The following is a 27,959-nucleotide window of genomic DNA, read 5'->3' as shown; positions in this document are numbered from 1 at the left end:
GCGGCGACTCCGTACATCCTCATTTCCACATGTATGGTTCTGGGTCGAACTGGGCGCTGAAATGATCGCTGTGATTTATCTCGAAGTCTAACTAGCGTTGTAGTGTGCGCCCATTTCTGCGACCTGAACTGCATGACAAGATGGTGAGTACTTGCCGTATAGGGGGTCAGGTATATACCTTTTCTCTTGCTCTCATCGATCTCTGAGTCTCAGATTTCTTGCCCCTCGCGTTGTTTTGTATTTCGCTCACTTATCAATTGTCACGATGCGTACATTTTTTGCTTGGGCCTTCACAATTCTTACAACCCTACCTATCATCGATGCTCATAGCAGCAAAATTTCTCCTGATGGAACATGTGGCAGCCGTAAAGATTTCACATGCTTGAACTCTCGGTATGGAAATTGTTGTAGTCAATATTCTTACTGGTAGGTACAACTCTGCCATGGTCTCAATCAGAGTTAACAATACATAGTGGCAGCACCGATGCGTACTGCGGTAGAGGATGTCAGGCGGGCTTTGGACAGTGCAAGGGCGTGTCCTCAATATCCCATTCTTCGATGATATCTTCTCTCACCTCGAAAGCGTCCTCTTCGTCAACCTCATGCACCACTTCCTCTACATCATCGCTGCCAAAATCTTCAACTCGTTCGAAGGTGCTGTTATCAACATCTTCAACCCCCTATAAAGCCCCATCTTCAACGCTATCACCGACCCGCTCACCCATCCTGTCACGCACCTCCTCTAGCTCGAGCAGCGTGGTACAGTCCTCAAGCTTATCCTCGAAACTCCCATCATCTTCATCGATATCCTCTAGTACATCAATGCCGCTGATGAGTTCGACTTCGGTTTTGTCTATCACATCATCATCGACGATGGCTACATCATCTTCAACAAGTTCTTCATCTCAAAGTTCGTCTCAAGCACCGTCAGGGACCTCAACATCTAGTCTCCCCAGCTCTACCTCAGCAAGCTGCATTCCTACTGGGATCAACTACGTGAAAAATTCCGGATTCGAGTCTGGAGCCATCAGCCCCTGGACAAGAAATTCGGATACGAATTACGCTGTCGATGTCACAAATTCCGCCACAGCCCACGAAGGCCAGTACCTGGTTCAGACAACGGTTCGGGGTGCCGGAGTGACTAGTATGGAGTTACAACAACCAAATGTTTCCATTTCATCTGGCACACAGATTCGTTGCTCCGCTTGGGCGCGATCCGAGGACGGCGTCAGCTCTACCGTTACATACAAGATGTTGATAGATGGTCAGGAATGTGGGACTGTGGATACTTTGGACTACGACTGGACGCATTTCGGAGGTCTGATCACAGTCACAGGTGACACGCATGTGATCACGGTACGAGTTGTTATGAATGATTCGGATTCAGTGGCATATTCATTCGACGACGTTTCTGTTACTGCGGTCTCAGGTCCGAATGTTTGCGTGTCGGAAAGTCCTCAATAGTTTGTCTGTAACATGATAGGCCATTACAATCTATGTAATAAACGGCGTTGATATTGTCAAGGATTTTTTCCGGTTGCAAAAGCGGACAACCAAGTATAACATGGGAGAGATTGAGATGCGGGCTAAAGGCCGAGATTTAGTACACATATCTCCGTTAAGTTTGACCCTCAGAAGATGCAAGAGGCTGCCGTCTCAAGATTCAGATTGGTATTTAGTAGCTAACGAAGGCACAATATATGTTTCTTATACCATCGATAGATCACGCAGTATTGGCCTGTAAACCTAGCACAGGACCTAGTACAGCCAGGCAAGGACTATGTGCGAACCAGGTTGTGGTATGGGATAAGATGCTGGACAAGACTGGTCTCTTTCATCGCGGAGTCCCAAGTTGAAGAAGAAATCTTGAAGTAGATGTGCTTTTCGATATCTGTTGCTTAGGGTATGCATGCCGTCTGGAGGGGCACGCGGGTCACTGGCCAGGAAATGGTGGAGGGAACATACGCCGCCAACCCGAGTCTTGAGACAAAGCACATATGCGCAATAAAGATCGCTCAAAGAGAGCAGTTTGTCTTTCCCCAAGAGTTTCCATAGCGCCAGCCCAATGCATACATGTATTCGTACACGAATATACAGTTTCTAGCTCTCCTCATTTCCTTGCATCGACAACCTGCTGCACTGCCTGGGTCGTCGATTGCTGCACAGGTCGCCTCACGGGCTCGTCGGGTACAATAACATCGTCGAACTCGTCCTGAGAAACGGCTCGAATTGTATATGTGTCTGCTATCTGTGAGACAATGGACTAGACACAGGCAGTTGATGGCGTACAAATTCCAATGACAAGCGTGCAAATGGCAAAGCCGGTGATTGTGTTTTTAACCAGATACGGCGCTCGAGCTCGCAGCAGAGCCGGCGAGGCCCGCATGCGAGCATCGTAGTAGGTCGATTGGAACGGTTTGCTGTGCGTATTAGCACCCATAGTCTCATGCTACTGCAACCACTCACTATCCCATGGCGACGTCTTGCGGCTCTCACAGTCTGCGGGGGAGGCAGGCCATGTTCGCCGCGGTGGTGAGGTTCTAGCGCGCCGGTTACATAAGCGCACGTGTCATGGCTTGTCAGGGCTGCAGCTTCCCATCATCGTTCACCAACTCCTTCACTCTTTCACGAAGCGACTGTACCTGGTCATCGACAACCGCAGACGCGCACTTGCCTTTCCCACACTCCTTTCGACTCTTGATATTAGCATTGCTGGGAATGAGAGGAATATACGGCGACGGCTACTGGGCTTTGTCGCGCTCTTAGTTTGATTGCGTCGCGCGCGTGAACAAGCGTCACCACGCATCCACCACACTTGACGAACCAAAGCTCGACCACCTTGCGCTGCGCAATCAACCACAAGCATGAGTGCGCAAACGATGCAGCAATTAGAGTCAGCCCGGGCGCTCACGCTGGGCGACGGTAGTTACTATCCTTCCATCATTCCAGGAGTGCTGCCCATCATCGGCTTCAGTGCAGACCAGGATGTTGAGATACAGCGGTGGGGTGCCGATTTCCTGGCTGAGGCCTTTGCTTCGCCAGCGTGGCCTTTAGAATTAAAGGGAGGCATCGCGCCATCGGTGCTGGCTACGCTGAAGGATTACCTGGAGAATGTCACGGACAAGAGCGTCATCAAGAGCGCTGTTCAGGCGGCTGCGAGCGTCTACCCGCTCGTGTACAGACACACGTGAGTGATCCCCCATGCCTCAGATAGTGCCCCCATCTATGAGTTCGGCTTGCATTGTCTTGCTTCTCCTCAATGCTACGTACCCGCATGATTGCAGCTATGAACCCTCTCTCATACTTGAATGTGCCCCAGTATCTCGAACCCCAACGACTCCCACAACTGGCAGCTTATGACTGCCATCAAATCGAGCATCCTACGACGAATGGACTCGGCCGCGCCAGGCGTGCGAATATGCTGTGTCAAGTTCCTCCAGCAAGTAGTCCTGGTTCAGTCGCCAGGTGTAGTAGATCCTAGGGTGAATACAACCCCTTCTTCAACACGCATACACTCTTCTCATGTCTCGCAGCGACCTAATCCAAACGATATCTCTCTCGCCCTCGTACCTCGCGATCACCCTCTCATACCATATGTGGCTCTTGAGGCGGAAGGACATGGACTACTCGATCGGTTATTGGATATAATACATGGAGATCACAGGTCAGATATACAATTGTATAGCACTAGCGTAGCTCTGACATGTAATAGTGATGGACTGCTTGTCACAGCAACGCTCAACAGTTTGGGTATGCTGATTCATCGTCGGCCTATCATCGCGAACAAGATACTGGGCAGTGTCCTCAACTTCAACCCTTTGAAGCTTGCAAGCCCACCCATGACACTGAAGAGCAAGGTTCTTATCAAGTCGATAGAACGTACAGTTCGAGCACTACTCATGAACATCATGAAGAGGTACGTACTCATCTGATATCCGACGGAGCTACTGCTAAATTGAATGTCCACAGGAATCCAGAAAACCCAGTCAATGGGCGAATACAGCAATTCTTGGAGCGCATGCACCGCGCACGTGTCGAAGCCTTTGACGTATCTAATCGCAAGCGATCGGCGCCCACTGAGCCAACTGACGGTCTTGACCAAGCCAAGAGGCAGCGACTGGCTGCTACTCTTGTCAGTCGCCCACCTCCTGTGCCATCGCTTCCACCAGGCCCGGTCAGCTTGCGTCAATTGTTCACCTTGAATCCTGAGGGTAGCACTGTGAACTTCGATGTACAGGCATTCAAAGATCCTGAACAGCTGTTGAGGATTATTGTGCCTATTTTACAATCTGTTGATGCGACAAAGCTCAACGATGCCTTGAATGTACGTGATTGTCCTTCTGAATACTTTGCCGAGCTGCCCGACGAGAGCCATGCACCACGAGCAATCGTGTGTCGGATAAACTCCCACGTCACCACTAAAGAGTTCCGTCTTGAAGGCAACTCTATGCATAGCGACGGTCTCGCCAAGAATCGGCTAACAAAATTACCAGATTGTTCGTTCTCGCTATCTTAGTCTCAGTCAAGCCGCAGCAAAATCTGCTGCCGCACAACCAGCACCAGTACCGGTTCCAGTACTGGTTCCAGCACCAGTTCCTGCCCCGGAAGACGAAGAGGAGTACGAGCCCGACTTTGAACCTGAAGATGCCGAGCAGATTGTCAACAAGCTCGATGGCCTCTCAGCGCCTGGGCTTCTTCCCCAGCCGGGTCCATCTGCAGCATTGGCGCCGTATAAGCTTCCCGAAGCACCTCCGTTATCGGATCAGGAAGTCCAGAAATTCGGTGATATGACAGTTTACCGAGCTTTCGGCATGTTAAGCAGTGCCGACGAGAACCAGAAGAACAGGATCACAAAGGGGGGCTTCAATCGACTCGCCGCGAGTGATTATAGCAGAGATGCTTGGGTCACCATTCTGTCAAGGCTAGCTACTCGGGCTAGTGCCGGTCTCGACGATCCTGAGGAAGGTATCAAGGACGAGTACGCTGTCAAGGGCGGCGCTAAGGGGAATTCGTCGATCAGCGATTCAGTAAGAGACGGTCTTTACCAGTACATCATGTACGACTGGAAGAAGCGGATCGATGTTGCGATATCTTGGCTGAACGAGGAATGGTACAACGATATCATTCTTGCCCAATCTGCCAAGAATCCAGCAAGAAACGGCACCGCAAACGGACACACACCATCCAGTGACTCACCAAAAGGGAACTATAACCGCTGCGCATTGCGCCTCATCGACGGCATACTCCCCTACATCGAGCACACTGACAAGATCCTGATTCGTTTCCTGTCAGAGGTCCCGGCCTTGAATTACGACATGCTTGTCCGCCTCAAGAAGATGGCTGAAGATCCTGAGCGTATCGACCTCGCATGCAGTTCGCTGCACTACCTTTATATGTTCCGCCCGCCGAGCAGGAGCTTCGTCGTAGACGTTTTGACAGCGTTGTGGAGAGAAAACGATGGCGCCAAGGCGAGCGCTCGGAAGCTGCTCTTGAGGTGGAAACCGGAAGTTCTCGGTGAAGAAGAACAGGCTACCACGCCTGCGTTGAAGATGGAGGTGGACAGTCAACTCGTAAAGGAGAGTGCGAATGGCGCATTGGAAGTTAAAGCTGCCTCGTAGTTTGGAAAAAAAGAAAAGAATGAGATGGGGAAGAGATGATTTGGCCATTATTTTCTACACATGTATACCTAACGAGTTTGCTTCTATGTGCGGTGAAGATATAACGGTGCTTGAGCCCGTGGATGGGCGGAGTATGTGTATATCTATTTATTGGGGCTTCGGCTGTCTTGCATGCGAGCTGTTATGGAAGACGGGCTACTAGCAGCTCTTCTTCAGTTAATGAGAATGACGTCTATAATATCATCATTGGCAAGTTACATCGACCCGTCTATGTCTCACTCTTTATCTATACATTGTGATTCCTCGGATTTTATCATATATAGGCATTATAAGTGTCTTTTCCTCATCGACTTGATGATACGTGCACGCAGCACCACCCGGTAGAAGATATTTGAAGAACTGGGCACTCGGGGAAGACGTAATCAATCAATCTTATCATAGCTGTGTAGACCACGAGTATCCCGACGAGTAGCATTTCCATACACATCCTAGAAGAATGATAACTTGGTCTCGTATTGACCATCACTGCCCCTTTTGAACAATGTCAAATCGTTCAGAAAATACGCCATGTGACGGAGTGTTGGATAGACCATTGACCAAGCTTGATCCGCATCAATTCTGCGTAGAAACGTGAACAGAACCGATATTTCCACTGATTCTGCGCAAACTGGCGGTAAAGTCCGGCTGGTGACCCTCCTCATTCTTGTTTTGTCCATGGCAACCCAAGCTTCTTCATCTCGACCGCAAGTTGCAGGATATAGTCGATGCTCTCGCACTGGGTCTTCGCCTTGTGCACGTTGTCGCCCCAGACATATCTGCCTGCGTCAGCACACCCTCATCATCTTGCCGCGTCACTATACTCACATGCCGTGTCTTCGAACCAGAATCGCATACGAGTCTGGATACTTCTCCATAGCTGCCTCCAAGCTCTCCCTCAGATCTTCCTCATGCGCTGTGTTTTCGATGATTGGTATCCTCAAGCGGTCATAGTAGCCTAGGTTTCCCGGCTTGCCTCGACCGTTAGGTATGCCCTTGATCTGCTCAATCTCCTCGATTTCGAAGCAGGCATCTTTGCCGAAGTCGCGTTCAACGAGAAGAGTCACAAGAACGGCCCATTGCGAGTGTGTGTGGATGCAGCAGCCAGCACCACGCTCGAAGGCTGCCATGAAGAGAGGAGTGCAGGCCGAGGGCTTGAGAACCTGGGAATGGTCAGAGATGTGTTTGCATGGATATTGAGCTGTTCACAGGCAGAAAGAACGTGGAGGCAATTCATTACCTGTGGTCTTCGAAGATATTCTTTACTGTTGAAGTCCATGACAAACATGTCAGTGGGCTTCATGAGCTCTTTCTGCACGCCGCTGGGCGCGATATATATTTTGTCTTCATGGCGAATGCTCGTTCCTCCACCAGTCCCTGTCACCTGGCAAAGTCACATTGTCAGTCATCATGTTCATGAATACTGTCTACATATATTTCTGGCATGGAGAAGCATACCCAGCCCAAGGTGTAGAACTTTGCGCACAGCGTGCAGATGTGGTTCGCAGGGTGGTTAGGATCTTCTGAATGCACAAGTGTTTCGACATCCTGCTGATTGGTGTCCATTGTGAGTGTGATATGCAGGGCAAAAAATGTTGTTGTTGAAGTTTGGGGTGTCAGAAGTTCGCGAGCAAAATGACGCGACTTCCGACGGTCGCGAACCCCGCTATGGTGGACTGTAGTAAGGCGTCGTGCAATAATTAGAACTTCACCCCGCCTCGAATGTTTTCATGTCATGACATGAACTTGAGAATTCACGACTCCAAGACTACTGCTAACGAGTGATTGAATTCTTTCTGTTTACATCGAACCAACGCGACAAATAAACATAGGTAACCTCGCAGGCAGAAACAGCAGCCTGAGGTATCTGAGGTCCAACGTCTTATCTTGCCCCCAGCGTTATCTTCCAAGTATCAGTCCTCTGGCCTGCTCCATGTGATAGTGGGTATCATAGCTATTATTTCGTAGTCGTCGTATTGGCCAACGGAGAAGGCTCATGCTTCTCCTTCTTTTCGAGGTGAAGCGCCTGCTTGATCTTATCGCCAAGACCCTTGCGGTCGGGAGATTGGCTGTGACCGCCGTACTTCTCCTTGTAGATGTTTCCCGCCCCACCTCTTCCAGTGTGGAATTCGTCCTGGGCCTCCATCGTCGCGGCCCCAGGAATGTTGTCGGAGGAGATGCGACGGCCACGGTCGTGATCGGCAGGCATAAGTTTAGGCGAACCTATGTTTCCGGCGCCTGTTTTGCTTAACCCACGTTATGCCGCAGAAGCTTCCAACTAGGATGCGAACTTACCTCCACGACCAGTCGAGAGTGTACCTTCAGTCTCAGGTACTGTAGGACCTTGACGTGTAATTCCTCCATCAATATAGACACGGGGATCGTGGCCGATGTTGCCAGCGCCTACAGTCACCCAGTCAAGCTTTGTTCTGTTGTGAAGGTCCCAGTTAGAATGCGCACTCACCACCACGTCCAGTAGAGCTAATCGGTTCGGACATTTTGAGAGGTGTTTAGGTTCAAAGCGTTGTCGCGAAATACCGAGTTGGTTGGTTCTCTTTGTATTGCGCAAAGGATGATGTCAATGACGGAGGAATAATTCTGGGGCGGTAGAAACCGGGCAATTGGAATTGCGGCCTCTTATATTTGCTCTTCCATCGAACAATCTTCGCATCATGACGCAATCGCATCTCACAGGTACCAGCCTTTCAAGGCGCGGGATGGAGAGGCCTTCCGCCTTGGAAAAGACGCGAACGGGCGCATGACTGCTAGTCGGTGCAACTTGGAGAGGTCAAGCCAAGCAATAACGCGAGCATGTGGTAAGGGAATTTGTATGGATTCGTGGGGATGGTTGCGTACTGTCGTACGGCGACGGCCTAACATTGATAAGGCCGAGGTGTTCGATTCGCTCGTGGTGGCGATGACTAAGCCGTTCACATGCCTTTGACACAGTGTCTGTACGCGATATCCGCCTGTAAAGTGGCTGATTGCATGGTATGATCGTGATCGGTGCAAGCCTTTGCAAGACATGAGGCAAGTTGAGAGTTACCTCGACATTTACCAAAGACGGCCAATGAAACGATCAGGAGAAAGAAATACAACAAAGTATTCATCAAATCGCTTATCACGAGCACCGGAATGTAGAAGAATGGTTATGTGTATGAGCGACAGGAACTACGTTGAGTACTAGTAAATCAACTTGTCGCACGCATCGTACTATAACCTCACCGGCCTAATCTCAGACGCTCACGAATCAGTGAATCAGATCATCACCTTGTCAAAGGCGGTTTTCACTACTTAGTCTTTTCCTTGGGTGCACCGCCAGTGGTAGGCAGACCGATAAAGATTTTGAAAGAGTCGTAGGCTAGATATAAAGTCAGTGTATTGATCCCCAAGCTACGCAAAAAGCACTTACTCATCCACTGTAGCCCAGTCAGAGTGCCTATCATGACGATACGAACAGGCAGTCCGTTCCAAAGACCTCCAAAGCCGATATCCTTATAGATGCGGCTAGTGGCACCACCAAAGCTCTCGCCGGCTTCACGGGTAGCGTTGAGTTTCGACACCATAACATCTGCAGGATGGCTCACGATAGCGCACAGAATACCGGCCATATAACCTCCGGTGAAGGACACAGCAGTCTGAGCTCCTTTCCCGTAGTCACTCTTGGAGCCAGGCAGATAGTTGTAGATCATCTCAACAATGGTTTCGAAAGATGCAAACTTCATCATCGTGTAAGGGATCTGGCGGCCCCAGAGGGGATAAAGACCTTTGTAGAGTCCTCCGAAGCCTTCTTTGGCAGTGATTGCTGATATGCCACCAAGAGTCGTTTTCGCGAAGGGAGGCATCGTCGTTTGCATGCGTACTTTGACAGCCTCGAAGGGACAAAGACCAATGTCGGCGATGAATTCGGCGGAGGCACTTCCTGCCAGGTAGATAAGCGTCTTGTACTTGTCGTAGTTTTCCTCGCCCGCAAGATCTCCGTAGAACTTCTTGAAAAACTCGTAGCCTCCGTACTTCAAACCACCTTGAACAGAGTAGCCCCAGAATGTAGGTCCCCATCCGGTGAAGACACCACGAAGGCCTTCAGCACGCCCGATCTTGCCCCAGGCCTCGAAATTGCCCTTGTACAGTGTCGAGTTCACCTGACGTCGACATTTCACAAGATCGAGCGGCGTCACAGCCGTGTGTGTAAGGCCGCAGGCCATTACACCTCCGAGTGTGCATGCAGCATAGAACTTCGGCGAGTATAATTCGATACCGCCCGCCTTGTTTTGTGCCTTGTGGCTTGCCTTCTCGAGTTCCGCCAAAGCAGCATCACTTAGCTTTGTTGCTTTGTTCTTTGCGTCCTCGGTAACGCTCCAGACAGGATACAGTTCGTGTCGGGCAAGCCATTTCGAGGATGATTTCGATTGGGGGGCAGGGACATGCTGTGGGAACGGTCCGCAGCCGGCGAACGCCTGGCTTAACGTGTTCGTCGTGGGGAACATACTGTGTAGCCGTACAGGTTATGGACTCTTATCGGTCAGATTGAAGTGTCGTCTTGTTTATGAAAATCGAACTCTTGGAAATCGACGCAATGAATCGATGGAGTAGTAAGCGCAATTCCTGCAGCGCATAGCATGAGCCTAACGATAGAAAACTGTAAACACCCACAACAGGCGAGAGCAGCATATTAATACTAGAGAATGGTTGCGCCGTAACCGCTGACAGGATCGCACCAACGTCAGCCCAGCGGCTTAATTCCTAAATCCGTCCGAACTCATGTACGAATGTCTTGCAGGCTGAACCTTGAGAACTGTTGCACCAATTAGAGAACATAAGTAATGCGCTTATGGAAGAAACCGCTTCGCAAAATGACTAGTGAAAGAGTTCTCGGGAGTTATTCATCTCATATTCATCCCACTTCATTCAAGATCTCAACCCCCTGCTTATCCATGGGTCTGACCTGACTCTCCCCTGATGAGCCTTGCTTGTTCTGGTTGGAGTGCCCACCGGTCAAATATGTAGGTTGAGGTTTCCAAGAAGATGAGGCTCTTCAGGAAAGCCAGGGGTCTGGCATATATTTACGGAGAGGATGGAACCAAAATCTTGATTCTATGCCGACATCGCACGTACTCTGGCCAGTCCGTGCTTCTTTCGTGTGTCCTCTTTGCTCCAGGTAGTATGGGTGCCTCGACCATGCAAGCGCGCCATAGCCTCCACGAGCATATCGGAACCGATACTCTAAATATCGGAGTCGCTTTCCTTGACGAAGCGGATGGCGAACATAACGATGCCTGGAATACTATATCCAGTCCCGAAGATTAGCTGGTTTAATTGCGTTATGTTGGACGGTTCCGAGGTCGTAATCAGAAGCGGCACCATCTCGGAGCAATGTCGACTCACGATACACAAAACCTAAAAACAGCCAAAACCTATCTCTTTTATCACCCAGCCAACCATTCTTCCAGTTCTTGAGGATCCTGGGTCGAGAAAAACCATTTAGCCGTGTTCCTCGTAGCATGGTGGACAAGGAGGCCATGATTCTGCGCGCATCGTCCTGTTCTCGCTAAGTATGAGCTCTAGGATGGAGAACAAGACAAATGATTCCTCTAGCGACATGGTAAGACAATTGAACTTGAAAGTGAAGTTGTTGCAAAAAAGAAGAGCTGGTAGATGACAGTGCTGATAAAGGCTATTGTAAGGCAGCTGTTGTCGAGGTAATGTACGGAGCCCACAGTGGCCTATTGAGACGAATATTCAACTGTGTCGGGAGAGTGAAGATACCTTACATGTGCTCTAGAAACTGCGGGCTATCGCACATTACACCGAATTCTACCACTTCGCTAGAAGTACATCCACAAGACAAAGCTCGATGGTGTCGATTCACATGTTGTTTGGAGACATTCGTGTAAGAAGATGTTTGGAAGCGGCGATGATGACGCAAGGAAGTCCAAACGTTAAGCGACCCGACCGCAGCCCGCAATCACATAAGCGGCCTCTATACACCTTACAGTCATCAACCAGACGAAAAGGAACTATCGTGCACATGTTTGAGCAAGAGAAAAAAGACTTGGCGTCAGAGCCGTCATGAAACGCGACCCGTGTGAGAGCGCCTGCCTCGTGCACGTCTCGTCTCAGACCTCACCACCACTGCGACAGCCCAGACCATCTCGAGGCTCAAACACTCGCCAGAAAGCCGTTCGATGGATTGTAGATCACGAATCGCACTGCAGTAAACCTCCTTACCCGCTTCAATCCGACAAATGCTGCCGTTCCCGCCGTGATATCCTGCATCCAGCCCTCCACGATAGAGGTTGGAACACTGTCTATGATACACACTGGTCACCGTAAGAGTAGCCGCGCAACGACTTGTTCGAAACCCGTCACAATTCTTGGAAACAGACTGAGCGGGGCGCACCGAATATGCTAAGTAGCATGGTGGTCACACCAGGTATTGATGTCTGAAAGGGCTGGCCTCTCCGTTCCAGAACCTCACGCTCGTTTCCTGTCGGACTCCCTATTCTTCCCACGTTCGAACGCTTTTCTACCTTGTCACTCACCATCAACGCTCTGCTGTGCAGGCCTTGACTGAACCTGACTGTGACGCACCTTTCGATTCTGTACCAGCTGTGCTGTTCCATGTATTAACTAATCATCTTCTTAATCATTCTTCAGTTGCCGTTTTCAACCCTTCAAGTCTTTCGTTAGCTTTTCATCATGAAGAGTGTCACATCTTTCATGGGCTCGGCCCTACTGCTGATCTCAACAGTACGTGTACCTCAGCCTGTCTTACCACGAAGACTAATTTGGGACAGGTGTTTGCGGAAGCTGGAGTCGACCTCCGCGACAGCAATACTGGAGTAGATATCTCTGGGAAGCGCATTCCGTACATGATTTCTGGCGTAGAGAGGTCCGAGGAAAACAGGTTGAGAGGTGTAGACACGCCAGCCCTCGACGGCGTTCGCGAAATCATGAACGGAAACAGATTGGATGCTAGAGACCTTGTTGCCAGAACGCCTCAGAGCAACGGACTCGACATTGCTTCGCTGCTCAATAGCGCACAAGGCCAGGGGTCTGGAGGAGCTGCGAGCGTTGGTACAGGAGCCCTCAACACGGGTGGTGATATCGGCGGCAATCTCGTGAACTCAATTGCTGGAGGAGGCAGTCCACCCAACGGACAGATTCAGAGCAGTGGACAAAGCGGAAGCGGCGTGCTTATTCAAATCCAATCGACCATCGTTTCGCAGGTCAATGGCCAACAGGTCGCAACAGTAGTCGTCCAGCCTACATTGGCTCCTCAAGCGCAGGCACCTCAAGTGCAGTCAACTCAACCAGCACCGTCTCTTGCTGAGATAGCGCCAGTACCTACAGAGATATCTTCGACGCTCACACCGGCTGGGGAGGCATCTACAGTCACCCCTATGTCAGTAGCCATGAGTGGCAACGTAGGTTTGTCCAAACAATCTCGATAACTGAGCTGACTGGAAACAACAGATCTCCGCTCCAGGAACCATCACCGAAGTAGTTGGAGGCTCTCAATCCACAGCGAATGGAACGCAAGCAACAACACCCCCAGGAACCATCACAGAGCTAGCCGAAGGAGGCCAATCGAACAGTACCCAAAGCACCGCATTCTCTGGAGCATCTTCCACAGTTCCTATCACCATCAGCGCGGGAGAATCACGAGCAAGCGCCCAAGCCGCCGCCACGAACACGACTTCCAGCACGCCTCCCATAAACTCGGCGACTCTAACCAAAGACGGATTCCTTTCTGGGGCCACTGTGAGCGCAACCGGCCCCGCTGTAACTGTCCTGGCTGGATCCGGAGGAGCAAACAGTACCTCAAACTCGACCAGTACATCAGTGCTTACTGTGACCGTCCAAGCTGGGTCCGCGGAATCAACTGGGTCGAATACAACGAGCGCTACACTCGCCGTTATTACTGTCCAGGCGGGATCGGGAGGGGACTCAAGCGCGAATTCAAGCTCGAGCTTAAGTCCAGGTTCGAGTTTCGGTTCAAGTTCAAACTCCAGCTCAATAGGAGGCGCCATCACCGTCGTGGCCGGCTCAGGTGGAGGAAACATCACGACATCATCCAGTGGAGCATCTGCAGTAACCAGTCTCGCGGGGTCTGTCACTACATCGACTTCCCTGGGCGGCGGAAGTAGCTCAACATCCACTTCACCGCCATCCAGCGCTACATCCGCCGTAACCGTTCTCGCAGGCTCTGGAACCACATCAGCTTCTTCGGGCGGAAATACAGCCGCCGTCACAGTCGTAGCCGGAGCAGGAGCAGGAGCAGGTAGCGGAAACAGCTCAGTGTCCGCACTGATGTCAACAGCCACCGCCTCCGCCACACTCCTCGCTAGCACCGCAGCCGCCGCAGCCACCGCAGCCACCGCCGAGCAATGCAACTGCATCTGCTCATGCCCCGCGAGCGCCTTCCCCCTATCGGCATCCGCATCTGCATCTGCATCCGCGTCTACGCCCCAGCCCCTGCAGCTAGGCAGCATAAGCACAATGCAAACAGCATACACCGTCGTCGCAGGGGGCTCGCCACCCGCCGGCGCAGCCCAAGCCCCCTCCTCCCCCGCCTCATCACCAGCGCGCGTAGACTCCGCGACGCTGACAAACGGGAAGCTTATCGGCGAGGGCACAGCGAGCAATGCGGGGCCGGCGATTACTATGGTGGCGAGCGGGAGTGCTGTGTTGGTTTCGACATCTGCATCTACAGTTTTGTCCCCGCCTGCGATATCGACAGCAGCGCAGAGTATCTCGCCATCCTCGAGTATAGCTGTATCCCCCACCTCTGTATCCAGTGCTGGTACCACTACCGTCGCGGCCCAGCCCCAGGTTGTAGGCCCCACGACGACGACAGCGCCTGTGCAGGGAGGGGGCGTACTTCCTTCGTCTATTGCGCTGCCGTTTGATATCTCGACTGTGGCGCTGCAGAGCCGGGTTACGGTGAATCTGGGGAAGAAGTGGGCGCAGCCGACGGGGAGGAGGAGGGGGTGGTGGTAGTAGATGGGCGGAAAGTTTTGCTAGCAATGTATTTTGAGGGGTTGAGGATTGGCTGTTTGTGATGCTTTTCTTTTTCTGTGGTGGTGGGTAGGGGGTGGGGATGTGGGTGGGGAATTGAGTGTTTTTGTGAAGTGATAGTGTAGTGTAGGGAGAATATGAATTTAGTTGCAATGGTTTGTTTGCTGTACTACTTTTTTATATATATGTGTGTGAATGTATGCTGATTGTTGCATGTCTATTGGGTATCTTTTGTTCTTTCGTTGTGGTTGTATTACTCTCCATCGCGTCAGACAGGCACTCTCTCCATCAAGAGGTAGAACTGGCAGTCTCGTGCTGCTCAGCGTCCATCTTGGCCATTTTGTTGCGCTTCTGCTCGCGCTTCGAGATGGGCTTGTCTTCTTTGGACGTGTGGATTGGCATGCTGTCCAGACTCTCACCCGGCCGTTTCCCGTTCTGGTTCTTGTTTTTGTTCGCCTTGGGGCCTTGCTTGTCTTTTGCTTCTATTGCCGGCTTCTCGCCTCCATAGACGATATCGACTATGCCCTTGAAGCTCTGGCGCTTGAGTCGTGCAAACTCGACAACACTGCGAGGCTCCTTTGTCAGGCCGTCCTTGCCTCTCTCTGTACCGAGCCCCCAGACGGAGGCCAAGTTTATGACGTCGCTCGGTGCCCGTATGCCGAGGACACTCTTGGCTTCTGAGCTGAAGATGAGGCCGCGTCCACGGGTGGCGCGTATGAGCTGGGTGGCGTTGCTGATGAGGTTGCGCTTGGCCATGGGGTCGGTCGACATGATGCCCTGGCTGTAGCAGAGCTCGATCTTGATGCCGCGCGAGATGGCAGCGCCCAGCATGGGGAACTTGAAGTGCTTCTCGAAGCGGCGCGTCAGGTCGAGGGAGATGATGTCAACGTCCAGGCTCTGGCAGGCCTGCTGCAGGGTGCGCTCGTCGGTGGGGCGGGCGGCGACGAGGTCATAGTGCTGCTGCAGCTGGGGGATGCGGAAGTTGGAGGCGGCGTCGGTCAGGAAGACGTTGCAGCGGCGCAGGACGCGCAGGCGGGGCGGCGTGGGGAAGGGCAGCGGGTTCGGGACGGGCGAGGTCTGGGCGGTGGTCAGCAGCAGCCATGGCTTGCCGTGGGTGAAAGTGCAGCGGCGCGTGGCCTGTGCCTTCCTATTACTCACGAGATCGGCGGGGAGCTTCCCAGCGTATGTGGTGGTGAGGGCGACGACGTGGTACCCTACTGCTCCGCGTAAGTTGACCCTGCGCGCACACACGCCCACCAGCTATAAACTCACGCTCGTCGCAAAAGGCCACGGTCCGCTGCAGCTCTCGCAGGTGCTCTTTTCCGTCAGACCACGGCACGTGCAAATCGTGGAACATGATCGCAGGCGCGGGCGCAGTCACGGGCGCAGAGGGCGACGCGTCCGGGAAGCTTCGCAAGCGGGAGACAGCAGGTAAGTGCGAAGCTCCCCACTTGCCTCGAAAAGCCTGTGCCTCGCCGTCACGTGCGCCCCGAGCTCACCTCACACTCGCAGCCCCAGACCACCGGCTGCCCTCAAATCCCCGTCTCGGCGCTCCGTCACCAGCCAGAGCCCAGCCCGCACCGCAACCCCGCCGCGACCGTCGAGCCGCCTTCCCTGGAGCCTTTTCCTGCACTCGGGCACTCGCCCTCGGCGGCCTTGTGTTCCTCCTGCTGGCCGTCCTCCGCGTCCGCCTGTCCACCTCCACCCCGCTGTCCGTCGGCCCTTTGACCACGCCCACCAGCCTGTCTGCGCAGGAACCCAACGCAGGCCCTCCACCACCCGTCCAGCCCACGCCTGCCCTCTGCACTACCAGCACCACCGCCGGCACCACCACCACCATGGCGCTCACCAACACCAGCGGCGCGACCAGCATCGCCCGCGTCTACGCCGATGTCAACGCCAACATGCCCCGCTCCTACTGGGACTACGACTCGGTCAACATCTCGTGGGGCGTGCTCGAGAACTACGAGGTCGTCCGCAAGATCGGCCGCGGGAAGTACTCGGAGGTCTTCGAGGGCATCAACGTCGTCAACTACCAGAAGTGCGTCATCAAGGTCCTGAAGCCCGTCAAGAAGAAGAAGATCAAGCGCGAGATCAAGATCCTGCAGAATCTGTCGGGCGGGCCCAACATCGTCTCGCTGCTGGACGTGGTGCGCGACAACCAGGTTAGTGATGGTTCCGACTGGGTTGGCGACTGGGTATTCCGCCTCGTCCGCTGCTGTGTGGCTGCCAGCATGCTAACACCAACCCCTGCAGAGCAAGACGCCGTCGTTGATCTTTGAGTATGTTAACAACACCGACTTCCGCAGTCTCTACCCCAAGTTCCAGGACTACGACGTGCGCTACTACATATACGAGCTGCTCAAGGCCCTCGACTTCTGCCACAGCAAGGGCATCATGCACCGTGACGTAAAGCCTCATAACGTTATGATCGACCATGAGAAGCGAAAAGTAGGTGCCTTTGCTTGATCTTTCATGACAAAACATGCTAACAAGCCCCAGCTGCGGTTGATCGATTGGGGTCTGGCCGAGTTCTACCACGCCGGTACCGAGTACAACGTCCGCGTTGCCTCGCGCTACTTCAAGGGGCCAGAGCTGCTCGTCGACTTCCAAGAGTACGACTACTCGCTCGACATGTGGTCTCTAGGCGCCATGTTTGCCTCGATGATTTTCAGGCGAGAGCCTTTCTTCCATGGCAACAGCAACACGGATCAGTTGGTCAAGATCGCCAAGGTGCTTGGAACCGAGGACCTGTTTGACTACCTCGACAAGTACGACATTGAACTAGACGCCCAGTACGACGACATCCTCAGCAGGTATCCCAAGAAGCCTTGGCACTCGTTCATCAACGCCGACAACCAGCGTTTTGTCAGCAACGACGCCATTGATTTCCTCGACAAGCTGCTTCGCTACGACCACCAGGTGAGCGTTTCTCGTACAATAACATGCTCACAAGCTAACGCCTCCTAGGACCGACTCACAGCCAAAGAGGCCATGTCGCATCCGTACTTCGCTCCCGTCCGACAGGCTGCTCAACAGAACAGCAGCAGCGCGGCTTGATAGATACCCATTTCACGTAGCTAGATGTTAAGTAATGGCACGAAATGCACCACGAAGAGACTCTACTCGATGTTCCGCTTCTGCTCACCATTACCGCTGGAACTATGATCAACTCTCGTCGTTAGACAGTATGAAGAGGGCAACGAATGAAGGACGGGAAGGCGCTGGGGCTATTATCTTCTTGCTTTATCGGCATCACAGGCGAGGACCGTCTGTTGGAGTGAGGGATGTGCACAGTTCTAGCTGAACAGGGTTACGTCGCATCGAGGGGCGTCGGTGTGCTAGGAGATATCCAATTGGACTTGTCTACCATCTGATCTTCCCGCAAATGCAATCATGCTGTGTGAAAAGGTGGCGGGTGCGGCCGTGTTCGGAGACCACCGTTCAAGATGTCGAAGGTGATCGCCTACAATGTCGCCGAGTCAGTTTCGCGGGCTGCTCTGTGACGTGCATGCCAGAGTCGAGGTCCGGGCAGACGCACGGATTGATCAAGGTTCGCGGTGCTGCGGGGCATCGCGCAGGTTAGCGCAGTCCTCAAGCTCGACTCACTCACAGTCATAAAAGTCATATGCTGCCCCGCCTACGCACATATGCTGGCTCTGCCACTCGCAGTCAATTTCCACGACCACGCATCCACGCCCGTCTGCGCCCCTGCCCTTCTGTGCTGCACACACGCCCATTGCGACCGCAGTTACACGCCCCTCCCCCCGCCGAGCGCGTGCTCGCACCCCACTACTCCACTGCCACCATGGCGCTCAATGCCTCCTCACACAACGTCGCCGGCGAGAAGACGGGGCCCACCACGGCTCCCCCGCCAGCCATCAGCGACGACATCAAGAAGGACTTGCTAGAGGCGGCCGGCGCCGACGCCACAGGCCAAAGTGCCCCCGGCCGCGAGAACGAAAAGGGCGAAGAGAAGAAGGAGAAGAGCGCAAAGGAGCTCGAGAAGGAGCGCAAGAAGGCAGAAAAGGACGCCAAGTTCAAGGCGAAGAAGGCGGCCGCAGCCACAGCTCCTGGGGCTGCCAAGGACGGTGGTGCCGCCAAAGAGAAGAAGAAGAAGGGCAAGGAGGAGGAGCAGCTGCCCAAGTATGTCGAGGAGACACCCAAGGGCGAGAAGAAGCGCCTGAGGAGCTTGGAGGATCCTTTCACCAAGGCATACATCCCCAAGGTCGTCGAGTCGGCGTGGTGTGAGTGCTGCTGCTTCCAGAATGCATGCCGTGCGTACTGACGTGAGCCAGATGACTGGTGGAAGGAGGAGGGCTTCTTCAAGCCCGAGTTCCAGGCGGACGGCAACGTCAAGCCAGCCGGAAACTTCGTCATCCCCATCCCACCCCCGAACGTCACAGGCAAACTGCACTGCGGACACGCCCTGGCCACATCGCTGCAAGACGTCCTTATCCGATGGCATCGCATGAAGGGCTTCACCACACTATACGTGCCTGGATGCGATCACGCTGGTATCGCCACACAGAGCGTTGTTGAGAAGATGCTCTGGCGGCGGGAGAAGAAGACGAGGTACGACCTTGGCCGACCTGCGTTCCTGCAACGAACAATGGAGTGGAAGGAGGAGTGTAAGTTAAAAAGACCCCTGCGAAGCTCTCTCACTAACCAACATGTCAGATCACCAGCATCTCACACATACGTTGAACCGCATGGGTGGCTCCTTCGACTGGACTCGCGAGGCCTTCACCATGGACGAGAACTGCTCGAACGCCGTGACTGAAGCCTTTGTCAAGATGCACGAGGACGGTCTGATATACCGCTCAAACCGACTTGTCAACTGGTGCACGCAGCTCAACACAGCGCTGTCCACCCTTGAAGTTGACAACAAGGAGCTCACGGGTAGAACCGTGCTCTCTGTGCCCGGATACGAGCGCAAGGTTGAGTTCGGTGTCCTTGTACACTTCAAGTACCCTATCGAGGGCACAGATGACTTCGTCGAGGTCGCTACTACGCGTGTAGAGACCATGCTCGGCGACTCTGGTATTGCTGTCCATCCCAATGACGAGCGCTACAAGCACCTGGTCGGAAAGAACGCCAAACATCCTTTCATCGACCGCCTGCTACCTATTGTTGCAGATGAATACGTGGATCCTGAATTCGGTACTGGTGCTGTCAAGCTGACTCCCGCTCACGACCCGAACGATTTCAACCTAGGCAAGAAGCACAACCTCGCTTTCATCAACGTGCTCAACGACAACGGTACCTTGAACAAGAACACCGGGAAGTTTGAAGGCCAAAAGCGATTCGATGCCCGATACACTGTTGTTGAAGAACTCGAGAAGGCAGGTCTCTTTGTCAAGAAGGAGGACAACCCCATGAAGGTGCCAGTCTGCTCAAGGTCAGGAGACATTATTGAGCCAATCATGAAGCCTCAATGGTGGATGAAGATGGAAGGCTTGGCTAAACCTGCCGTGGAAGCAGTCCAAAAGGGCGACATCAAGATTCGGCCAGCCACGTCTGAGAAGGTCTACATGCACTGGCTGAACAACATTCAAGACTGGTGTTTGTCCCGACAGCTGTGGTGGGGTCACCAGATCCCTGCCTACTTTGTCAATGTCGAGGGTGAAGACAACGACCGGTCGGCCAACGACCTCTGGATCACCGGACGGACAGAGGAGGAGGCACAGAAGAAGGCGGCAGAGAAGTTCCCTGGAAAGAAGTTCACTCTGGAGCGGGATGAGGACGTGCTCGACACATGGTTCTCATCTGGTCTCTGGCCTTTCGAGACTCTCGGATGGCCAAAGCAGACCGCAGATCTGGACAAGCTCTTCCCCACATCTGTGCTAGAGACAGGTTGGGATATTCTTTTCTTCTGGGTCGCCAGGATGATCATGCTTTCGCTACATCTGACTGGCAAGGTCCCTTTTAAGGAGGTCTACTGCCATTCGTTGATCCGCGACTCGGAAGGCAGAAAGATGTCGAAGTCACTCGGTAATGTCATCGATCCCGTTGACATCATGGACGGTATCACTCTGCAAAAGCTGAACGACCAACTGCAAGCGGGTAACCTAGATCCTAAGGAGTTGAAGACTGCCGAGAAGTACCAGAAGACGTCGTTCCCTCAAGGTATCCCGGAGTGTGGTGCTGATGCCCTGCGCATGGCACTTGTCGGATACACAACCGGTGGAGGTGATATCTCGTTTGATGTCTCTGTTATTCACGGCTACAGGAAGTTCTGTAACAAGATCTACCAAGCAACAAAATACGTACTTGGCCGACTAGGAGACTTCACTCCTCGTGCTAAGGTCACAAAGTCTGGAAAGGAGTCCCTGCCCGAGCGATGGATCCTACACAAGCTTACATCCTCTGCTAAGAAGATCAACCAGCACTTGGAAGCGCGCGAGTTCTCGCTTGCAACGCAGGTTGCCTACAAGTACTTCTACGAGGTAAGTAGAGTGTATACTCACTTGGGTAAGAATTTCGCTAATAGTGTACTAGTTCCTGTGTGACACATATATCGAGAACAGCAAGGCAATCTTCGATGATGGCAGTGACGAGCAGAGAGAGAGCGCCAAGCAGACCCTCTACACTGCCATTGAGGGCGGTCTGACCATGATCCACCCATTCATGCCCTTCTTGACCGAGGAGCTCTGGCAGCGTCTGCCACGACGAGAAGGCGACAAGACAAAATCCATCACCATTGCCGCATATCCACAATTCATTGAGGAGTTTAGCGACGAGACTGCCGAGACCGAATACGAGCTGCTCGTAGACTGCTCAAAGGGTCTTCGCTCCCTCGTAGCCGAATACGCCATCAAGGAGAACGCAACAACTTTCATCCAGCCCCTCAACGACGCGACACATACCTCCCTTTCGGCTGACACATCTCTCCCCTCAATCCGATCCCTCGCCGGAAAATCCGTCTCCAATATTACTATTCTCGCGCCCTCGGATCCTGCGCCGACGGGTTGCGCTGTGTACACTATTGGCTCCACGGCAACGGCGTACCTCGACGTCAAGGGCCGCATCGAGATCGACAAGGAGATCACCAAGGCTCAGGATAGGCTCAAGAAGGCGACTGAGACGATTGAGAAGCAGAAGCAGATTATGGATGTTGACTGGGAGGGTAAGGTCAGCGATGTTGTCAAGGAGCAAGAAAAGGAGAAGCTGAAGGGTGCTGAGATCGAGGCGAGGAACTGGCAGGCGAGTATCGAGCAGTTCCATAGCTTGAAGTTGGAGTAGGGTACACGAGCGATATATGTGTCTTGATAGATCCAGATAGTCACAACGACAAACCAACCAACATCTTCAGTCAGTCAGTGAGTAAGTGGAGGGTATATATGTATATCCAAGCAACCACAAAATCATACTTTCCAACACTCCATCCCCCATTCCTACCTCCCCTTCCCCAAATACTTCTCCACCTCCGCATCCACATCACAATTCGCACCATCCATCTCTTTCACACACAACCCCGGGATCTCAACACCCCCCAGCGTCCGCACATTCACACACGTCGTCCCCGCGTGGTACGTCGGGTCCACACTGCGCGCCATACAGTATGTCCCGCATGTGTCGCAGAAGTAGTGCGCGATGCGCTTTGGGGTGAAGGTGTAGGCCTTGGTTTTGGTATCAGCACATACGTACATCTCGCTCAGGGATGCATAAGCTGGGGAGAAGTTTCATGGGAAATAGTTAGAAACGTACTTTCAAATCCTCCAATTTCCCCGTGGTAAATTGCACCGCCGAGTTGGGCGGGTAGATGAATAGCGCGCCGCTGCGTATGCAGATACTGCAGTTGCAGGAGAGGACGCGGGTGGAGGGGTGGGTGAGCGCGGGGTGGAGTATGGTGTAGGTGTGGGAGGCGCAGTGGCAGGAGCCTTTGTACTGGGGGTGTGGGGGGTTAGATGGCTGGTTAGTAAGGGGGGTGGGAAGGAGGGGGGAGGGGGAGGTACGGTTTCCATCTCCACGGGCTCGGAGGTGGTGGGTTTGGATGTTTCTGTCGCCATGTTTGGTGCGGAGGAGAATATATCAGCTTTGGGTTTCCAGAGCTAGAGATCGCAAAGAACTGTCTGTCTATCTATACCCAACAGCTCACAGACGGTGATCTTTTATACACCCTTCGTCATCAGAGGATGGCTCCCCCGCATCAGCTCCTTCGTCCTCGCTTCGGTTGTCTGCCTTGGCTATACGTCCTTCATCGCGCTCTGTCTTGCGTCGTGGCGAATCAGATCACCGGGCGCGGGAGTGGGATCGCGCTAGGGATGCGAGGTCAGCTGAGGTGGGTGTTTGGGCGTTGGCGAAGGCGTGGGTAGATTGAATGTTGGGGTTGTGTTTGTGGGTGGACGGGTGTGCAGGGTCGATATGGGAGTGGATACTGTGTTGAGGTGTATGTATGGTCTACACTACGTGTTGTAGATAGGGATAGTTAAGAATAGTCATGTCTGGAAAGTATGGCGCAAAAGGGTGGGTGGGGGGAATCTTGCCTCTTGTTTCTTGTTTCTTGATAGTTTTGGTGTGTGCTACTTTCACTGCACCTGCATTGGAAGCGTGAGAGACGTGGGATCTGTGCATGTATTGATTGGTAGGTGTATGTTCTTGGATGTCCATCTGTAGATGGTTTGTATCGACTGTGGCTGTAGGTGCATTGAGTCTGTGTTCTTTGAACACTACGCGTGCCTTTGTGGCCCTTTCACTGGTAGCTTTCTGTGGTGGTCCTCCAATAGAGGTGAACTTAGGTAAGAGAATGGAATGTGGAGATGAAAATGCTAACGATGATAGAGTGAGTCTAGCTTAGATGAATTGAATGGGACAAGGCAGGCTGATCCACGCAGCACTGATTACACAAGACGTTAGTAGCTCTGATGACAAGTTATACTAAAGCGTATCACGTCGTATAGTACCACGTTTGGCCTAGAGCAAAGAGGCAATAAATATGAAAGTTTATCCCTTCTTTGAAACTACTACCAGTAATATCTTGAACAAGACCACTGCTTGACCAGAGAAATTGCAGACCTGAGTGGAAGGTCGAGACCCAAGAGAGAAAATTGATGGGATTCGTTTCCCAATGATAAATATGGAGGTTTGCAGGGGAAAATGAGCCAGGCAAAACGGCTTCTGCCAAACGTATTATGCTCGGGTTGCTCCTTTGAAGTTGTTCAGTTCAAGTATTTCGAACGAACGGACAGCGGGGCGGAAGTAATGACGGAAAGCGCAGTGTGATTAAACACTTGTGCCCATCAACAACTATCCAAACGGCACGGAAGAGATAATGAGACAAGGACAATCAAATGAAGTCTCTCGAAAGCTCTGTATGGTTTTCGATTTGAAGTATCCTTGGTGGTCTCCAGATTCGACAGATCTGGGTTATATTCTTGATCGTTCCTACCCTTTTCGAGGACAATCTCCATTGTGGAAAGTCCGTAGAGCTACTTCATTGATGTTTCACAAGCCCTTGTAGATTACGTAGTCTACAAGCCCTGTATTAGTTGCAGGTACGTATGTGTCTAAAAACCCTGTAATACCAATTTATGATGCCAAATAGGAGTTTAGACAGCAACTACCTGTCAAGTATAACGCTGATTGCGGTTCGAATAGGGTTATGCCCCTCGTCTATTAGACCTTCTTTAAAAGCAAACAATGGCTTGGGTGGTTGTCCAATAATGCTAGGTGATTCAATCCACCGAAATTTCTCCCACAAGGAGTTGAGAACTTAGCAAATGGATCTCAATATATTTCTCCCTAAAATTGAGTCCAACCTCGGAAAGCGTCATGAGAAGCACAAATGGTTATCGAGAGCCTTTGTCTGACAAAAGACGGGAGATCAGCGACCCACTGACAACTTGTTCGTAGATCTTGATCCAAAGCTTAGCTATGAGTCGGAGGCGAAGGAACTGGAATACGATGAGACCCGCACGTAATTTGTGGGTCGGAAAACGGCGCCACTAACGCATATAAACCCGGTACCCGTTTCTGGGGACCGGCTCATTATCACGGACGTCTGGGCGGGTGGCGTGTGAATGTATCTCCGGGTGACCACAAAAAATATAACCTTCTAAACAATCTCGCGATCCTATGCTTTGTTCACTTTGACGCACCTGTATGCGCACAAAAGTCGTTTGAGGGAATACTCATTTGAGCCTACATTTTGGGACTTTAATACTTCTGGTTCAAACAACATTCAGGCCTTTTGCCCCTTTCTACCAGGTAAGAGGGCCGCCTTAAGAAAAATACATGAACTTTAGTTTGTTTTCATAAGGGGTTGCCACCACCAGAAAGCTTGAAGGGAAAAAGCTGGATTTCCGACGAGGTCGGTGAACAAAGTCGGAGATTCCATCGAAGATTCTGCGGATCGGGAGATCCATAGCGTGTTTGAAACCCGCCCGTGCCCGTCTCAGAACCTCAGATTAATTGCAACTCTCACGCTTGCGTAACTAGAAGGAAATGACTTGAGGCCTAGGCTTATGTGCACATTAGCAGCCCGCTGTGGGGAATTCGTAATGCCTCGCAAATTGCATGTTTCCGTTCACTTCTTAAACAAAAAAGCCCCTCTGCATCTTGCCTATTCCCATCACTCGTTTCATATCCAACATTCGTTCTTATCCTGTCGTTCTTTACAAGCAAAATGTTTTCCAAGGCTGCTCTCTTCATGGCGCTGGTCGTCCCCGCGCTGGCCTCGCCAACACCGCAAGCAGTTACGCTTGGAACCTCTGCGACTCAGAAGCCTACTCAACTGTGCGGCAAGGCGAGCAACGTCGCCTTGACTGACACCCCATGGATCGTCTACAACATGTTCTACAACCAGGCCCAGACCGTCGGCACCCAGTGCACCAACTACGACCACGTCTCGACCGGTTCAGATGGAAACAAGAAGATCACTTGGAGCAGTGTCACGAACATTGAATACGTCAAGGCAACGTAAGAGCCCATCAAACCGTCATTCGATAGACCACATTTGCTAATAACACCACAGTGACAACGTCCCCAAGGGTTACTCCTTCGTCGGCCTGACGCAGAACTTGGAGACCAAGCTCTCGGCCATCAAGTCCATCCCCACGACCTACGACTGGACCCGCACCAACACCACCGCCTACAAGGGCAACATCGCATTCGACTTCATGACCTCCAACACCAAGGGCGACTCGACCTCGTCCGCCTCCCAGGAGCTGATGCTATGGCTCGAGTACACCGGCGGCCAGCTGCCGATCGGCTGGTCTGCCGGCCCCAAGGCCACGATTGCCAGCCTGTACGGAACCAGCTGGAAGCTGTACCAGGGCAAGAACGACGACACGGGTATCACCGTCTCGAGCTTGTTGCCAGATACGCAGCTCAAGAGCCCTTTCAGCGGCGATCTTAAGCTGTGGTTGACTGCGTTGGTTAAGCTTGGCCTGTTCACTACTAGCACTTACGTCAATGTTGGAAACGCGGGTACTGAGCCTTTCTACGGACATGCGATTATGAACGCTACCCTTGGGCTGCAGATCAACCTTTAGAGTGTGTGTTGTGGGTGAGGAGGTATTTCAGTTCAGGATTTTCGTGGGCTTCCACTTCGTAGCATTGCATTGCAGAGTAGCTTGATAACAAATCATTTTGCAGTTTAGAGCCAACCAGTTTCCCCTGTTGATCAGGTTGTTAGCATTGCTCATTAATTCCGATGTCCAGTCGTTGCGCAAGTATTTGTTCCTTGGCTGGTCGACGCTCTACGACTATTGTGGAGTCAGATTTCAACTGCTTAATCTTGGCCTGTTTCCTACTTGACTTATCTTTGTCGTGATTAAGTACGGATTCTACTCCATCCAGAAGCTCACTGTTCTATTGGCGTTGCTGATAGTGTCTGAGACCTGGAAAACATGTACTCAATAAGTAACAGGATACGAGTTTGTCCACGAAAGAGATGAATTTGTGTATGAATAACAAAAGGTGGCTCATGAGATGACAAGGTTACCATAGGGGTGTTTGGAAGATGATCAGTATCAGTCACCAACAATGAAATCACTTATGAAACGAAGACGGGATGTACTGTTTGGAGGGTTGACACGATTGATGAACAAGGTAAGAATACGAAATACAAATCTGTCTAGAGACTATGTTAAGTATTTCACTGATGAACTACTCTATAGTTTTATGCCGTGAAATAAGGCCCGTTCGTGTATAGAATCGGTGATGCTGTCGTTCGTGGTTATGCCATTGTGCTAGCATAGTTTCGATTCCAGAGCAGATGCTAGATGCTGAAGCCCAAGCCTGTACTGAGGCATTCGATTCTTTCTGCATTCGAAAAGAGATCATCAGGAAATGCGGAACATATAACTAGTGTAAATTCGTTAGTCATCTGTCATCCAGCAACTGGAAAATGGAACTCATCTGCTCAATCGGAGTCGAAGTCCTGATCACTCTCTAAGTTGTCCTCCGCAGAGAAAATCTCTTCATCATCCCCCGTGTATTCCTCCATTTCCCTGTCCAGCCCGAAAGGGTCCAGGTCGTGGAACATGGCAACCTTTGTGTTGCCCTTCTCATTGAGCCACTGCAGACCCTTCCTGCTGCGCACGAACTCTTTCAAGCAGTCTCGCGCATCTCGACCAAGCGAATCATAACAGATGAGTCTCTCCAGGCCCGTGCACTCATCCAGCCTCTCAGGTATAGTATCGATAGTGGACAAGTTCTTGACTCCCTTAAAGGATACAGTCGTGATACATTCCAACTGCTCTTCCGAGATGATAGACAGCCAGTAATCGAACCAACCGGCGTAGGTAATCTGGAAGATACTCAATTGGTAGGGAAGAAGCTTGGTCTCGGCGTGAAGTTGACAACAAGTATAGCTCAAATTGAACAATTTGTCCCAACTCATAGTCGTCTTTTCGCTAGAATTGTATTGTCTGCAATCCATGTCTAGAGTGTCGGATTCGGAGCATGTTTCTGGGTGAATCTCGTAACCGCCGATTGCAAGCTCATAGATCCGATTCCGCAACTCAGCAGGAAGGCGTAGAAGTGGCGACGTCTCCTGATTCTTGCGAGTGCTAGATCAAGTCAGTCATCAACCTCCAGCCTTCTACCTCACCATCACTTACATGGCCTCCATCTTCGCCTTCACGTCCGCTACCTCATCGCCGCTCTTCGGCTTCTTCTCTAGATGACCAGCAGCCGACTCAGGCGCTGCTCGCTTCTTCTCGCTCGTCTTGATGCCGTCCATGGTGGGTGTCGTTCAGGTGTTGCTCTCGTTCAGTCAGGTGTGAGAAATCTGAGTCCAGGTTATGGGTGAGGGGAGGGCAGGTATATATACCCATA

At 52.1% G+C, this 27,959-nt stretch overlaps 12 protein-coding genes across 12 annotated transcripts; 5 read left to right on the top strand and 7 right to left on the bottom strand.

Annotated features, from left to right (window-relative positions):
- The first annotated feature begins 7 nt into the window (after nucleotides 1–7).
- On the top strand, nucleotides 8–1,483 carry P153DRAFT_333191 (carbohydrate-binding module family 18 protein). Its single transcript, XM_033665557.1, has 2 exons — nucleotides 8–426; nucleotides 474–1,483. Exons 1-2 carry the CDS (start codon nucleotides 266–268, stop codon nucleotides 1,462–1,464), a joined length of 1,152 nt encoding a protein of 383 aa, XP_033527076.1. The 5' UTR covers nucleotides 8–265; the 3' UTR covers nucleotides 1,465–1,483.
- Nucleotides 1,484–1,650: 167 nt separating this feature from the next.
- On the bottom strand, nucleotides 1,651–2,474 carry P153DRAFT_420640 (uncharacterized protein; the record flags this gene model as incomplete). Its single annotated transcript, XM_033672256.1, has 3 exons — nucleotides 1,651–2,241; nucleotides 2,290–2,420; nucleotides 2,467–2,474. The coding sequence occupies 3 exons, from the start codon at nucleotides 2,472–2,474 to the stop codon at nucleotides 2,111–2,113; spliced, it is 270 nt and encodes an 89-aa protein (XP_033527075.1). The 3' UTR covers nucleotides 1,651–2,110.
- A 140-nt stretch (nucleotides 2,475–2,614) lies between these two features.
- Nucleotides 2,615–5,849, top strand: P153DRAFT_363974 (uncharacterized protein). The gene is made up of 6 exons (XM_033667487.1): nucleotides 2,615–3,187; nucleotides 3,320–3,482; nucleotides 3,534–3,664; nucleotides 3,713–3,916; nucleotides 3,970–4,324; nucleotides 4,494–5,849. Exons 1-6 carry the CDS (start codon nucleotides 2,865–2,867, stop codon nucleotides 5,616–5,618), a joined length of 2,301 nt encoding a protein of 766 aa, XP_033527074.1. The 5' UTR covers nucleotides 2,615–2,864; the 3' UTR covers nucleotides 5,619–5,849.
- A 17-nt stretch (nucleotides 5,850–5,866) lies between these two features.
- Nucleotides 5,867–7,234, bottom strand: P153DRAFT_420638 (Methylthioribulose-1-phosphate dehydratase). The gene is made up of 4 exons (XM_033672255.1): nucleotides 7,113–7,234; nucleotides 6,895–7,038; nucleotides 6,483–6,817; nucleotides 5,867–6,433 (listed from the first exon to the last, which is right to left on the bottom strand). The coding sequence occupies exons 1-4, from the start codon at nucleotides 7,218–7,220 to the stop codon at nucleotides 6,316–6,318; spliced, it is 705 nt and encodes a 234-aa protein (XP_033527073.1). The 5' UTR covers nucleotides 7,221–7,234; the 3' UTR covers nucleotides 5,867–6,315.
- A 263-nt stretch (nucleotides 7,235–7,497) lies between these two features.
- On the bottom strand, nucleotides 7,498–8,512 carry P153DRAFT_363972 (uncharacterized protein). Its single transcript, XM_033667486.1, has 3 exons — nucleotides 8,119–8,512; nucleotides 7,950–8,057; nucleotides 7,498–7,892 (listed from the first exon to the last, which is right to left on the bottom strand). The coding sequence occupies exons 1-3, from the start codon at nucleotides 8,150–8,152 to the stop codon at nucleotides 7,612–7,614; spliced, it is 423 nt and encodes a 140-aa protein (XP_033527072.1). The 5' UTR covers nucleotides 8,153–8,512; the 3' UTR covers nucleotides 7,498–7,611.
- A 432-nt stretch (nucleotides 8,513–8,944) lies between these two features.
- P153DRAFT_382303 (mitochondrial carrier) lies at nucleotides 8,945–10,141 on the bottom strand (the record flags this gene model as incomplete). The annotated part of the gene is made up of 2 exons (XM_033670130.1): nucleotides 8,945–9,015; nucleotides 9,067–10,141. The coding sequence occupies 2 exons, from the start codon at nucleotides 10,139–10,141 to the stop codon at nucleotides 8,945–8,947; spliced, it is 1,146 nt and encodes a 381-aa protein (XP_033527071.1).
- A 4,663-nt stretch (nucleotides 10,142–14,804) lies between these two features.
- P153DRAFT_363969 (PHP domain-like protein) lies at nucleotides 14,805–16,067 on the bottom strand. The gene is made up of 3 exons (XM_033667485.1): nucleotides 15,948–16,067; nucleotides 15,834–15,892; nucleotides 14,805–15,752 (listed from the first exon to the last, which is right to left on the bottom strand). Exons 1-3 carry the CDS (start codon nucleotides 16,030–16,032, stop codon nucleotides 14,964–14,966), a joined length of 933 nt encoding a protein of 310 aa, XP_033527070.1. The 5' UTR covers nucleotides 16,033–16,067; the 3' UTR covers nucleotides 14,805–14,963.
- Nucleotides 16,068–16,513: 446 nt separating this feature from the next.
- Nucleotides 16,514–17,735, top strand: P153DRAFT_382300 (casein kinase II subunit alpha; the record flags this gene model as incomplete). Its single annotated transcript, XM_033670129.1, has 4 exons — nucleotides 16,514–16,873; nucleotides 16,932–17,126; nucleotides 17,178–17,597; nucleotides 17,646–17,735. The coding sequence occupies 4 exons, from the start codon at nucleotides 16,514–16,516 to the stop codon at nucleotides 17,733–17,735; spliced, it is 1,065 nt and encodes a 354-aa protein (XP_033527069.1).
- A 748-nt stretch (nucleotides 17,736–18,483) lies between these two features.
- Nucleotides 18,484–21,920, top strand: P153DRAFT_373387 (valyl-tRNA synthetase-like protein; the record flags this gene model as incomplete). The annotated part of the gene is made up of 4 exons (XM_033669457.1): nucleotides 18,484–18,922; nucleotides 18,974–19,306; nucleotides 19,356–21,124; nucleotides 21,177–21,920. The coding sequence occupies 4 exons, from the start codon at nucleotides 18,484–18,486 to the stop codon at nucleotides 21,918–21,920; spliced, it is 3,285 nt and encodes a 1,094-aa protein (XP_033527068.1).
- On the bottom strand, nucleotides 21,890–22,916 carry P153DRAFT_169752 (uncharacterized protein). The gene is made up of 3 exons (XM_033662302.1): nucleotides 22,634–22,916; nucleotides 22,386–22,565; nucleotides 21,890–22,297 (listed from the first exon to the last, which is right to left on the bottom strand). Exons 1-3 carry the CDS (start codon nucleotides 22,685–22,687, stop codon nucleotides 22,073–22,075), a joined length of 459 nt encoding a protein of 152 aa, XP_033527067.1. The 5' UTR covers nucleotides 22,688–22,916; the 3' UTR covers nucleotides 21,890–22,072.
- Nucleotides 22,917–25,109: 2,193 nt separating this feature from the next.
- P153DRAFT_333164 (glycoside hydrolase family 12 protein) lies at nucleotides 25,110–26,468 on the top strand. The gene is made up of 2 exons (XM_033665556.1): nucleotides 25,110–25,595; nucleotides 25,651–26,468. Exons 1-2 carry the CDS (start codon nucleotides 25,303–25,305, stop codon nucleotides 26,168–26,170), a joined length of 813 nt encoding a protein of 270 aa, XP_033527066.1. The 5' UTR covers nucleotides 25,110–25,302; the 3' UTR covers nucleotides 26,171–26,468.
- A 574-nt stretch (nucleotides 26,469–27,042) lies between these two features.
- Nucleotides 27,043–27,864, bottom strand: P153DRAFT_382296 (uncharacterized protein; the record flags this gene model as incomplete). Its single annotated transcript, XM_033670128.1, has 2 exons — nucleotides 27,043–27,691; nucleotides 27,743–27,864. The coding sequence occupies 2 exons, from the start codon at nucleotides 27,862–27,864 to the stop codon at nucleotides 27,043–27,045; spliced, it is 771 nt and encodes a 256-aa protein (XP_033527065.1).
- Between the last annotated feature and the right edge of the window lie 95 nt (nucleotides 27,865–27,959).

The sequence above is a fragment of the Dothidotthia symphoricarpi genome (assembly GCF_010015815.1).
Source record: "Dothidotthia symphoricarpi CBS 119687 unplaced genomic scaffold P153scaffold_4, whole genome shotgun sequence".
Lineage (NCBI taxonomy): Eukaryota > Fungi > Ascomycota > Dothideomycetes > Pleosporales > Dothidotthiaceae > Dothidotthia > Dothidotthia symphoricarpi.
This window is presented reverse-complemented; position numbering and strand designations above follow the sequence as displayed.